Genomic DNA, 12,006 nt, shown 5'->3' with positions numbered 1-12,006 from the left:
GCGAATACTACACTTTTAGGTCAGTTTAAGATTTTCTTGGTTTAATTCTTTAGAAAAATCGAGCTACTTTATTGTATCTTGTCCGAAATCCTAGTCTGAGTAAATCACAACAGATACAATTCATCATTTTGCACAACGGCTACAACCCTGTGTTCAAGTGATTGACAAAGAAGTTTGCCTGGCAACCCAGCTGTCAAACACAGTTTCTAAAAACATGAAAATTGTGAGTGTTGCATTTTTGCTGCGATAAAATGAGTATTTTTACCCTTTTTGAATGGTAAAAGCGACCAGTGCTCGTGCAGTTTCGTTAATAGCACAAAGGGCGCGGTGGTGGTAACATTGGTTGAGCGAAACCAGTGTCGGCCGGCGGTGCGCTATCGATGTAAAATCTGTTGTTTTTGTTACGGTCGCGACGAAGTATGTGCATTGACCGAAAGAATGCTGGTACGGTCCGGTATTGAGTCGAGCAGCCAGCGCGAGCAGCAGGACTGTGCTACGATGTCGCCCCTGTGGACGGCACGCTATGACTATCAGGCGCGGGGCGACGACGAACTGTCGCTTCGGGTGGGCCAAATCGTGTACGTACTGTCCACCGACAGCAGCATCTCCGGTGACGAGGGCTGGTGGACGGGCAAGATCGGTGACCGGGTGGGCATCTTTCCGTCGAACTTCGTCACGAACGAAGACCCGGCGGTGCTGAAGGAGCAGCCGGACGAGATACAGTACCGCGAGCTCAAGCTGCTGGAGGTGATCGGGGTGGGGGGCTTTAGCAAGGTCCATCGTGCCTTTCTGAACAGTGAGGAGGTTGCGGTCAAGGCGACACGGCAGGATGACGATTTCGAGGTGGTCCGCGAGAGCGTCCTGCAGGAGGCGAAGCTGTTCTGGTCGCTGAAGCACCCGAACATCGTGGCGCTCAAGGGCGTCTGTCTGGATCCGCAAATGCTCTGCCTGGTGATGGAGTACGCGCGCGGGGGTTCGCTGAACAAGCTGCTGGCCGGTAGAAAGATCCCACCCGACGTGCTGGTGGACTGGGCCATCCAAATAGCCCGCGGCATGAAGTATCTGCACTGCGAAGCTCCCATCTCCGTGCTCCATCGCGATTTAAAGAGTTCGAACAGTAGGTTCATCCCCGATTCCCCAGGAGAAAGTGTGTGTTTACTACTTTTATCAATTTTCTTTCTTTCCAGTTCTAATTAGCGAATCGGTTCAACAAGGCAATCTGCTCAATAAAACACTCAAAATAACCGATTTCGGGCTGGCCCGAGAAGCTTACCGCACTACTCGAATGTCCGCTGCCGGAACCTTCGCCTGGATGCCACCGGAAGTGATCAAATCAGGGACCTACTCCAAGTAAGTACCGGTGGTATGGGTGATAAACGTGTTGGATAAGCAGCTAACTGTGTTAATTCCCCAAATCTCGCAGAGCATCCGATGTCTGGAGTTATGGCGTTTTGCTGTGGGAATTGCTCACCGGGGAAGTACCGTACAAAGGTTTCGATTCGCTATCCGTGGCGTACGGTGTGGCTGTCAATTCGCTTCGCTTACCTATTCCAAAAACCTGCCCAGAATCGTGGGGAAAGCTGATGAAGTGTACGTATTTCTTTGTCGTTGTTTTACAATGCCCTATAACATTATTTTAATCGTGGTTTTCCTCCGTTTTGCCGGTTGATTAGCATGCTGGGAGATCGATCCACACCGGAGGCCTTCGTTCAGGGAGATAGAAAAGGATCTCGACATAATCGCGCGGTCCGGGTTTGCTCAGACGCCGCACGAATCATTCCACACCATGCAGGACGGCTGGAAGAAGGAAATTGCCGAGGTGTTACAAGAGCTGCGTAAAAAAGAGAAGGTAAGATAGCTTAAACTACGTCCCTTTGCCCAAACTAAACTAAATTCGATCTTTGATAAACGAATACCAAAAATCTTACTACTACAAATCAGAACCGTTTGCTTACGTTGCACCTTCGGCGAATAGTGATTTATGTTTTATCTTACCTTTTCTCACTTTTTCGATTGTACTGATAAGTAGTATCGCGTACAAGGCAGTTTCTGTACACTTTCAGTTCTTGCTCGTGTTTGAACTAGTTATTGATATCCTAATGTTTATCTTTTCCAAACGTTCTTCTCCCTCGTTATACGTTACTGGTTGTTTTGCAACGTTTGATTTCAACCTAAAACCAAACTGTGTTATCGTTCGACTTAAAACATTATCTTCCATTCTGCCGCCTTCCTTTCCGCTTAGGCATTTAAATCTTTCGAGGAGGTAAGACGTTTTGCGGAAATCGCATCGTTTTTCTTTTTGGTTCGTTTTCTTCTTACAATCCTAGTACACAACTAATGTCGATTTTCAGTTACGCTTTGTTTTCGTTTGGTTTTGGCCCACATGGCCTCCCTTGATTTTAATATCGATCTTTATCCGGCATCCGGTGTGTGGTATGTGCCAGAGTGTTTTATAGTTAGAACTCGTCAAAAGTAACCTCGGTTTTCATGGAGTTCTCCGATTGGTTTCGTTTTTGTACGCGTTGCTTGTGGATCAGATGAGTCAGAGTGTGTATCGACAACATGAACATTGCCTTTCCCCACGTCATAAGTAGTGATTTATTTTTGCCGTCCAGCCGTATAATTGTGTGACATTAACAGTAAAAAAGGGAGTATGAGCTAATTCGAGTAAGTTTATCGCATTCGTTTGTGTGTATTTCTTAGTTTGCATTTACGCATTTACGTAGCCAAACAGTTTGCCCTTTTTGAATTTTCTTTGTTTGAAGTATGCCCGTTCGAAGAGGAAGCGGCGCGCGTGCGGCCGGCTAAAAATATACACATTGTCAAACATTCCATTCGCATCGTTGTACTCTCGACAGGAACTACGCAGCCGGGAGGAGGAGGTGACGCGCGTACAGCAAGCGCAACGATACCGTGAGGAAGATCTGGCCAAACGCGAACAGGAGCTGCATGCCCGCGAAATCGAGCTGCTCGGGCGGGAACTGACGATCCTGATCAATCAAAATACTCCTACACCGAAGAAGCGCAAGGGAAAGTTCAGCAAGAGCAGAATAAAGGTAGAGTTGGGGTTTTCTTTCCCCTATTAAGCCAACGAACCGTAACTTAACGCTTTCTTTTTGTCCCTCCTTCTGTTTGTAGCTGATTAAAAAAGCGCCTGGACAAATTTCGCTGCCATTGGACTTTCGCCATACCATAACGATACAGCACACGCCGGTCCGCGACGAGAGCCGTCAACGGTTCGACTCTCCACCCGGGTCCCCCGCTACACGGCTTCTAGTGTGTAAGTAGACAGATAGGGAGATATGCCACTTTCCTTATCTAACACACACCCACGGTTCATCTTCGTTTCCCCATTTTTTGCTGCTTGATTGTGTGCTTGGTTCGGCCGTTATTGTTTGTTATCAAAATTTCCATTTGCATCTGTTTTCATTGCCCGAATTGAAATAAACCATATTTGAGATTATGTATGAAGGAGCAAATTGACGTCGTTAGAAATCGTCGAGCCCAGCATCAATTGAAGCAGCGAAACATTTACATTTTCTTTTCCTCCGTTTAACTCACTCCTATCTTTATGCTGCATTGCTTTCGTTCTCTCAAACTCGTTTTCCTCGTACTCCAAACGGGTGGCAAATGTTGACACAGCCTTTCCGTTCGTTAAAAACAAAATACTACCGACCCCCCACACAGGGTTTTTGGTCAGTTAGTTAGATCGTTCCGTTTAACTATACACTTTTTTTTTACTTTCATTTCCTGAAGTTAGCGTTATATAACATCACTTTTTCTTCTCTTCAACTCACGACGCGCTTTCGTCATAGAGTAGATGTTTTTGTTTGTTTGAGGTTTGCCTTTGTTTTAGGTTTGACAATTTTGATAAGCGTGAAAATACAATGTTGACTTGTACCTCCCCCCCCCCCGGGATACCAGTGCGGTTTTGCATAAAACGCTCCAAGATTTTATAATGCATGACCGATGGCGTGCGTGCGTGATTAGTAGCGATCAGTTTGGTTTTTTTTTAAATTTGTTGTTTTTATCATTTTTCGCTCTTTTATCAAATTTAATTTCGTTTGCCTTAGCCACAGTTTTTTTAAACTTAATAGTGCAGCTGTAGTTACATTCTGTTATCTCAGAGTACGGGTATTTTTTTGTTCATTGTTGTTGTACCGACTGGATTTGTTTGACCGTTTGGTAAATCAAACTGTGATATTTAATATTGTTGGTAAAGTCATTATGAGGAGCTTAAGGCCTTCAATGGATTGTAATAAATTTTCTCTGCCCGAGTGAAACATTCATCATCAAATATGAGGTAAGGCCTTCTGTGGCTTTTTATGCGGTAGTATCGTTTAAATTGTGATCATAAACAGGAGGTAAAATAATTTAGATCGAATATGGCAATGTTAGGAAATTTGGGCATCAACTTTGCGGCAAGGTTTTTGAGAGTTCTGCAACGATGCTTCCTTAAGCTGCTTAGCTAACATTTCCATGCAAAGATTTCCCCCCCATTAACTCTTTCGCGGACGCTCCACGAGTGAGCGATTCTTACTAACGCACCAGCTAACAAGTGTGAAGTTCGCTTGGCCGCTCGTCCCCATCCACACTACGGCCATCAGCGCCAAGCGAACCGATATCGAATCGTACCGAATGAAATCTCATTTGAATAACGTTTGAACATGCCCTGTGACTGCCTGTAACATCGTGGCGATACGATGCGATACGATGATGCTGCCCACCGTCGGTCTCACCTCACCCGCCCCCCAAGCAGTTCCGGCCGATGGTATCAAGGGTAAGACCTGGGGACCGTCGACGCTGCACCAGCGGGAAAGGAGTCACTTGCCTACGATGCGACCGAGCGTTCGACCGCAGCAACAGTTCAGCAAGAGTGCCCCCAATCTGGACAAGTCCCGTGCGATGGCGATGTCCGCCAGCTCGTCGCGGCACGAAATCCTAGGTAAAAGTCACGACGATGGTCTGCACGCCATCGAAGCGAACCGTAACTATAGCAGTACTACTTCTACTACTACTACTTCTACTTGTAATGATATCCATAATAGCAATATTAATCGTAATCGTAATAATAATACTTTCCAACACTACCACACCACCGTACCCCGTACTGTCGATAGCAACAACGGTGTCTGTAGTAGCAATAGAAGTAATCATTTTCCAACTAGTAATCCTCATCATCCCCATCATCACACCGAGGGCAGTCAGTGCGTTACCAGGGGTGGCATCGGCGGGGTAGGGCAGGGCACTAACAATGAACGCCCGGCGTCGGACGAGGCGGAGTACGATCGCGTGTTCTATCGCACGATGCAGAAGAGTTTGGATAATATCTTTTCGCGCGACGAGGAGCAGGAGTTCGAGGACACGAGCTACTACCGGATGTCCTGGTCGCGCTCGACTGACAATCTCCCTGCCGGGGTGGACAGCGAGGAGTCGCCTTACTCGCTCCACGCGTTCGACTGGAACCGGTCGAAGTTCAAGCGTGAGTGTTTCATAGTCGGCGGTTCGAACGATTCCCACGGCGGAGCTGGTGGGGATGGTGCCAGCGTCAACGATAGCCGCAGCAGCACGGTCAGTACTAGCGAGTCGCGCAGTGCGGGTCAGCTGCAGGAATCGTTCGGCAATCTGGAGCTAAGTGAAGGCGGCGAAGGTTCGTCCTCGCGCGACGACGAATCGTCCGGCGGGGCGCAGGGTAGTTTGGTGTCCACGTCCCGCAAGAGCTCGGTCGTTACGTTCCGGGCCGACGTGGACGTGCGCTGCTCGGACTACGAGCCCATTTTTGGCCACATTCCCCTGCTACGCCCGTCTCAGCAGGCGACGGCGGACGGTGGCGGGTTGCGGCTGTCCGACGGCGAGCAACGACGGGTAGATGGGTCCGGTGCGTCGTCTAACGGTGTCGACCGGCCGTACGATAGCATCCGCCATAAGCTGCTCGACCGGACGAAGGATAAGTTTAAGCTGACGCGCTTGTTCTGGTTCAAGCGTGACAAGGCCAGTGCGGCGGCAGCGGCGGCTGCCGGTGGGAATGCGATCAGCAAAACCCGCCGGCTCGTCCAGCACAAGAACAGTATTTATCTGAAGCGACCGACGATGGCCAACAGTGGCACGTCGAGGGACCAGGACACGCTGCTGCTGATCGATGGTGAGGGGGGCGGAATCGAAAACGAGTCCCCGTACGGCATGATTCGGCGCACCAACCATTTCCTGATCGTGCAAAGCAACGAGAAAAGTCGCTTCGATCCTTCGTCCTGAGTCGGTCCGGAGCATTCGGGGACCGTGTTTTTCTTCCAGTTTTATTGGAATCGAGCTATCGAGTTGGTGGAGTTTGCACATATTTGTTTGCAACGCCAATAGGAATTGGCCTCGTTAAAAGGATCATGTGTGTTTATGGGTTCGTATGTGTGACTGTGTGTGTGCGTGTGTGTGCCTGTGTGATATTGAGAGTCACACATGTCTTCAACCGGGATTCGAACTGGGAACAACTGATTTACAATGTATCTGACCTGACTGGTGGTCAAGGCCATAAAATGACTGCAATGAATACTGCCTGAACCTAATTTTATCTTCGGGGGCCTTTCTATATGGGGTGCGTGACGAATTTTTGCCGTCGATTTAAAAAAATAATATATTTCTCATCTTTGCGTATCAATATTCAGATAAATTTGTTTATGTTAGGTATCATAACAGAATAACCAGCGATAACTACTCGTAACAAAGATGACCTAAAAGAGCAATCGGTTGGCCACCGCCATTTTACACCGTATTTTGCAGCGAATATTGAAACATAAAGGATATAGGATATTGAACAGTTTGCACGTTTTTTTATGAAGAGGGCAAGCCAAAAACTGATTCGCCGCCACTTTAACACCAAAAACTAGTCGTTATCCACTCAGTTATACAGTAAGCTTGTCCAATGCATTCGAAAATCGGCCAAACTGACTTTTTTTGACATATTTCCCGATATAACAAAATCCTGCATTCTTGCTCTGGTCTGTTGCTCTCTTGTTTCAACATTGTTACGTTTAATAATTCATAGTTATTTTTTTCTGACACCTAACATGATAACCATTCCCGTGTTGTCAAATTTATCTGACCATTGTGACGCAAAGATGGAAAACAATTTGTTCAAATTTATTGCAATAATTGGTCACGACGCACCCTGTACAATATTGTTTTGTTTTTGGTTTCACGTGGTTATATCTTGTTTAACGGTATTTTTTTTAAATTGTCATGAATCTTTTTACACTGGATGTATTCTGGAGATTACTCCAATGTCTGTAGAAATGTCTTATATGCCGTTCATACTTCTTTTTGATGGCTATCCCATTTGTAAGCTTTAACAAGAATGACTCTTTGACACACTTTTCTTAACACTTTGACGTCCGCACAATTCACGGTGTCGCAACGCTTTACGGCCGGCGCGTTTGCACTAGTTCCTCCGTATCTGGCCGCGCTGTTTGATCAGTCTTTTTCTTTTTTTGATGGAATTTACGTACGAACAGAAACGCGCCCTGTGAAATTTTTTTTACTTTCCATTTGATATTTGTTTACATCCAGTAGTCTGTGGTGCATGTCAGGAGGCAGCGTTGGCAGCACACCAAAATGATGTGATCGGATGCAAACTGATACGAAGCCATTACAACTATGCGTGTATCCGGACGTTAGAGTGTAAAGTTGTCCCAAGTCATTCACAAAAAGTAAATGAAAAATGCAAGAAACAAAAAAAAAAACATACAAACATCCATTCCCTTTTTTTAACGAAAAGAAAAACACTAAAGTTGGTTTAAGGCAAGGAAAATAATTTTCTACCGTGCTGGGGTCAATGGGTCAATGATAAATTGCATCCAGCGGTGAAATGGAAAACCCCACAAGCAAGCTTGATATTGGTAGAGAAGTTAGAGACAAAAGTAATTTTAAGTGTTTTAACTGTCAATAATCAAATTAACCATAGTCCGGTATTTGTGGAGGAACAGCTTTTCAATAAAACAAAATATATAGTGGGTAGGAGGAACTTGTGGTTATATCGCTTAGTAACAGAGCTTTTCCCCCTTGATGGTCCTTCCGGTAACGGTCGCGCGTACATGCCCGGTTTTAAGCCTCTAAATTTAGTCAAACAAAAACTTAAACTCATAAACAAAAACTCATCAGCGACAAAATCAAATGCTACAAATACTCTATGAAATACCGCGTGTTTTAAAGCACGTACACAGGTGGATAACATTTACATTTTCCCCCTGGTTCCATCGTTGCGTATTCATAGAACAAGTGTAAGTCGAAGATCAAGAGAATCAAATTTAGTACGAATTCCCCCATCCTTGCTATGGTTGTGGACATTTTTTGTTGAGCAAAGTTACGAAGGATTAGTATAAAAAAAAAACAGTGCAGGAACATGCAGCATATCACCCCTTATCATAAAGACACCTTTCAAGCCACTCACTTATTCTCATAAGTACACCCAAACCCATTGCCGCTAGGGAGATAAATGTTTGATATTGTGAGTTCATTTGTTCATACCCCTTCAGTTCTACAATGAAATTGTAGGTTTGCTGCAAGTATGTTGTATTTTAAAGGATTATGTTTGTATCTTAATGCCCCGTAGACTTATCGATATTATAAATTTTAATTTTTCGACAATTAAGCTGCACCATGTGTTTATGTTTTAATTATGTTTTCTGTTTAACTACGATTGTAATTATGAATATTATTATTATTATTTTGAAAATAAAACAAAACTGTACTCTGGATGCAACCAAACGTTTTACGTTTCTCTTCTGTTTTTATTCTGTTACTTGCTGATGCTGATGCGTTTTAGAAAATGTTAGCTTTCTTTCGTACGACCTTTTGTATTTCCTATTTTGTTTTTGTCGTTGCGTTGTATTTTGTCGTTGCTACTTTCGTTATTTTCGATTTGTTGTAAGCTGGTGCGAGAGTGAACAGCTACCACCGTTTTAGTTATGCAGTTTACATGTTAAAGTTTTATTTACAGTTTACTCGTACTGCTTTATTTTAGCCTGCTTTAGTAAATGTGGTAGCGGTTAAAGGAATGTTACATAATTTTGCCTATTCAGTACATAATATTTGAACGCTAATTCGGTCCTATTAGTTTAAGCATAAATTTTAAACTGCTTCCTCTGTGTCACTTGCAACTAAATCGTTCGGTTCATTGGAAAGATCAAAGGAATCAAAATTGTTCCGCTTCTGAAAGAAATGAGCTTTGGCGGCGGTGCTGGTGGTTTGTATTTTGTAACGTACGACATTTTGTGTTTGCAATGCTGTTGGTTGATTCAATTGATTTGTGTATCTGCCTGCCTATTTGGTAGTGAGTCTTTCTAGAGCGTGCTTGATTAGTTTACACTGTGGTTTCCTTAATGAAAAGTGATCGTTGCTGCTCAAGAGATTAAAAAAAACCACTCTTGCGATCGTCAGCTCAAAGTTGCTGTGAAGTGTAATAACGTTTGTTTGTAAAAACCGTACCATTTTGATTCAGATTACGATACCGACGAAGCGTGGTACGCCACGGCGGCCAATTTGGGTGCCGGACCGTGTACGGACATGTCGACACTCAGTGCCACACCGCTGTGCTCTAGTCTGAACCGTTTCGGCACGCTGCCGAGCACGGTCCCAATGCCGACGCTGTACGCTTCCGAGGGCCACCGTAAGCCCAAACCGTCGATCATCGAGCTGGTGCTGTACAATATGGCCTCGATGCTGGCGAGCGTTGCCTCCGGGTACGATGTGCGGGTATCGAACGTTAGTCCGCTGCATCCGAAGCTGCATCCCGGGCCGATGCACGAGAGCACCGGGTACTCCCAACCCGTCAGTCCCTACCACCACCAGCAGCAGCAGCAACTGCTGCCGGCGTTACATCCGTTGGAACCGCCCCTGCACCATCTAGAGCCGGTGCCGTTCAGTTCGCTGCCAGTTGCGCACCCCGCGGACGGTACGGTGGGTCAGGAGTTGTACGAGGAAGAGTCGGCGCAGGTGCAGGATGAACGAATGTATGCGCATAGTGCCACCCCGTACCATGAGGTGGTAAGCCGACAGCAGATAAGGTAAGTGTGGTGGTTGAAGAACCTCACGGACGTTTAATCTGTAAACACGTTTGTCTTATTTCACAGAAAGATGCACGCTCTACCGACAAGCCCCCGGCAGGACGAGCGAGCGCTCAAGTATACGGACTCGCCGCAACACTACCTACCGTCGACCATGTCAACGACCAGTGGCCTCGGTTCGAACTACACCCCGTCGGGGCCAAGCTCTTCCTTTAGTGTCGGAGCGGGTACGCAACCCCCAACGCCATCGCCAAGGCGAAAGTCGAGCGCTACATCGTTCATGGACTACGGCGATCTGCCGGAGGAGCGCGAGTGTAGAGCGGGCCTTTACATTCCGGGCGAGTACGATGGATACGCGCATCATAATCCTATATTTAACACGGGTGCTAGGGCGACGGGAAGTTACTTGGGTATGACACACTAACTCTTGGCTGTTTTGACTCGCTGAAAAACTCATCTTGCTTTATTTTCCACCCAAAGGATCCCACTACTTCCCTTACCGGCCGGAGATTAACTTTGCGTTCGAGCGGGAAACCAAATCGTACGGTGGTGAGCCGGTGTACGAGGACCATCATTACGACAGTGCGTCATACCACGATTACGCCTACGAAGGCCCGAGCGGCCCAGGGAGCAGTGGTCGAACGTCGACGGTGACGCGTGTTCCAGCGATGGGCATAAGTGCTACCGGGCATCGAAGAACACACTCCAGCGCGTCCGGAACCATGCACTCCGGTAGCAACATCAATCAAGGGTTTCACATGGAAGGGGACGATGGTATCGGGCCGACATCGCGGCTGCTGGACGACACGACGTATCAGTTGGCGGATCTTTATCTTTCCGGCACGGGCGGTGGAGGTGACACGAGCGGTCGGCCACAGTCCTCGGGCACCACGAAAATACTCGATGGTCCGGGCTTCCAGGCGACGAGCCGTATGCATCAGTACGAGAACGTACCGAACTTTTTCCGGAGGCAGTTGAGCCTGCAGGCACATTATCCATCGTCCCACGGTGGCCAGGGTGCGCATCTGTCCAGTGAGTTCATCACTGGCATGGAACAGGAACCGGAGCGACCGTATACGGTGCTGGGCCTGGAGCACGGCGGTGAAGGAGGCGCACTGTCGAGACCGCAAACGAAGCTGCGCTCGAGCCTGAAGAAGTACGTCCAGCAGGGTGCAGTTTTGGTGGCTTCCGGTGCGCATAGTAAGTACGTCGGGGCGAACGATGGAGGAGGTGCTAGTTCGTTAAGCTATGGCCGAACGCACAGCGCACCGAATGCAACGAATCCTACGCCACCCGACAGTCTTACCAGCGACGACAGTTCCTACCTTAGCGCGAAGGACAACTCGTCGTCGATATCGTCGCAAAGCCGGGTACGGTTCACGCCCGAGATTATACTCGATGTCGACTCACCGCTACAGGGGCCGACCGGGATGGCCGGCGTGGCAGCGGCCTCGTGCGTTAACTCCAAGGACCGGCGCAGCTCGTCGTCCGGCAGTACCATGCTTACGGCAACGCCCGGTTCCGGCACCTCCTCGACTTCGATCTCGCGCCGTTCGAACGCGTGCGATACGGGGCAGTCCTAGCAGTACGTGAAAACCTACATGGTCTAGGGGGTGGCGCGATGGCGAGCCATCGCAACCCCTCTACCCGCTGGTGTTGCTGAGCTTTTCCTAAAGCTAAAATGCATTCCACTTCAAACGGCGCATTCGGTTGGAAGTTGTTTTTTAGGACCTTCGGCTTTCGAAAACGTTCGATATCGCGAATCGTTTGGGCATTTTACTATCAGCAATTTTCATTCCAACCTTCAACATTCCAATGAAGCAATTTAAACATTCCAAGAATCATTTGTAAACGTAAGCCCGACGGTCCTTTTGTAATCGGATCAGAGCATCTGATAGATACCTTTCATTCCCTCGAAACGCTACTTCCGCGAAGCGACAAAAGGAACCATGCG

The 12,006-nt window shown here is 47.2% G+C and overlaps 1 protein-coding gene across 1 annotated transcript; it reads left to right on the top strand.

Annotated features, from left to right (window-relative positions):
• Positions 1-214: 214 nt before the first annotated feature.
• On the top strand, positions 215-11,635 carry LOC131288227 (mitogen-activated protein kinase kinase kinase 11-like). The gene is made up of 11 exons (XM_058317342.1): positions 215-1,117; positions 1,188-1,350; positions 1,424-1,590; positions 1,674-1,849; positions 2,243-2,263; positions 2,859-3,056; positions 3,139-3,280; positions 4,760-4,945; positions 9,488-10,052; positions 10,119-10,462; positions 10,533-11,635. The coding sequence occupies exons 1-11, from the start codon at positions 439-441 to the stop codon at positions 11,633-11,635; spliced, it is 3,744 nt and encodes a 1,247-aa protein (XP_058173325.1). The 5' UTR covers positions 215-438.
• The last annotated feature ends 371 nt before the right edge of the window (positions 11,636-12,006 follow it).

Source organism: Anopheles ziemanni, chromosome 3 (assembly GCF_943734765.1).
Source record: "Anopheles ziemanni chromosome 3, idAnoZiCoDA_A2_x.2, whole genome shotgun sequence".
Taxonomy (NCBI): Eukaryota; Metazoa; Arthropoda; class Insecta; order Diptera; family Culicidae; genus Anopheles; species Anopheles ziemanni.
Note: the sequence above shows the minus strand (reverse complement) of the source record. Positions and strands in the feature narration are given on the sequence as shown.

Excerpts from the sequence above, each read along its gene's own strand:
- LOC131288227 (XM_058317342.1), top strand. The coding sequence starts at position 439 with ATGCTGGTACGGTCCGGTATTGAGTCGAGCAGCCAGCGCGAGCAGCAG. Across the intron at positions 1,118-1,187 it reads CGATTTAAAGAGTTCGAACA|TTCTAATTAGCGAATCGGTT; the intron begins GTAGGTTCATCC and ends CTTTCTTTCCAG. Across the intron at positions 3,281-4,759 it reads CGCTACACGGCTTCTAGTGT|TTCCGGCCGATGGTATCAAG; the intron begins GTAAGTAGACAG and ends CCCCCCAAGCAG.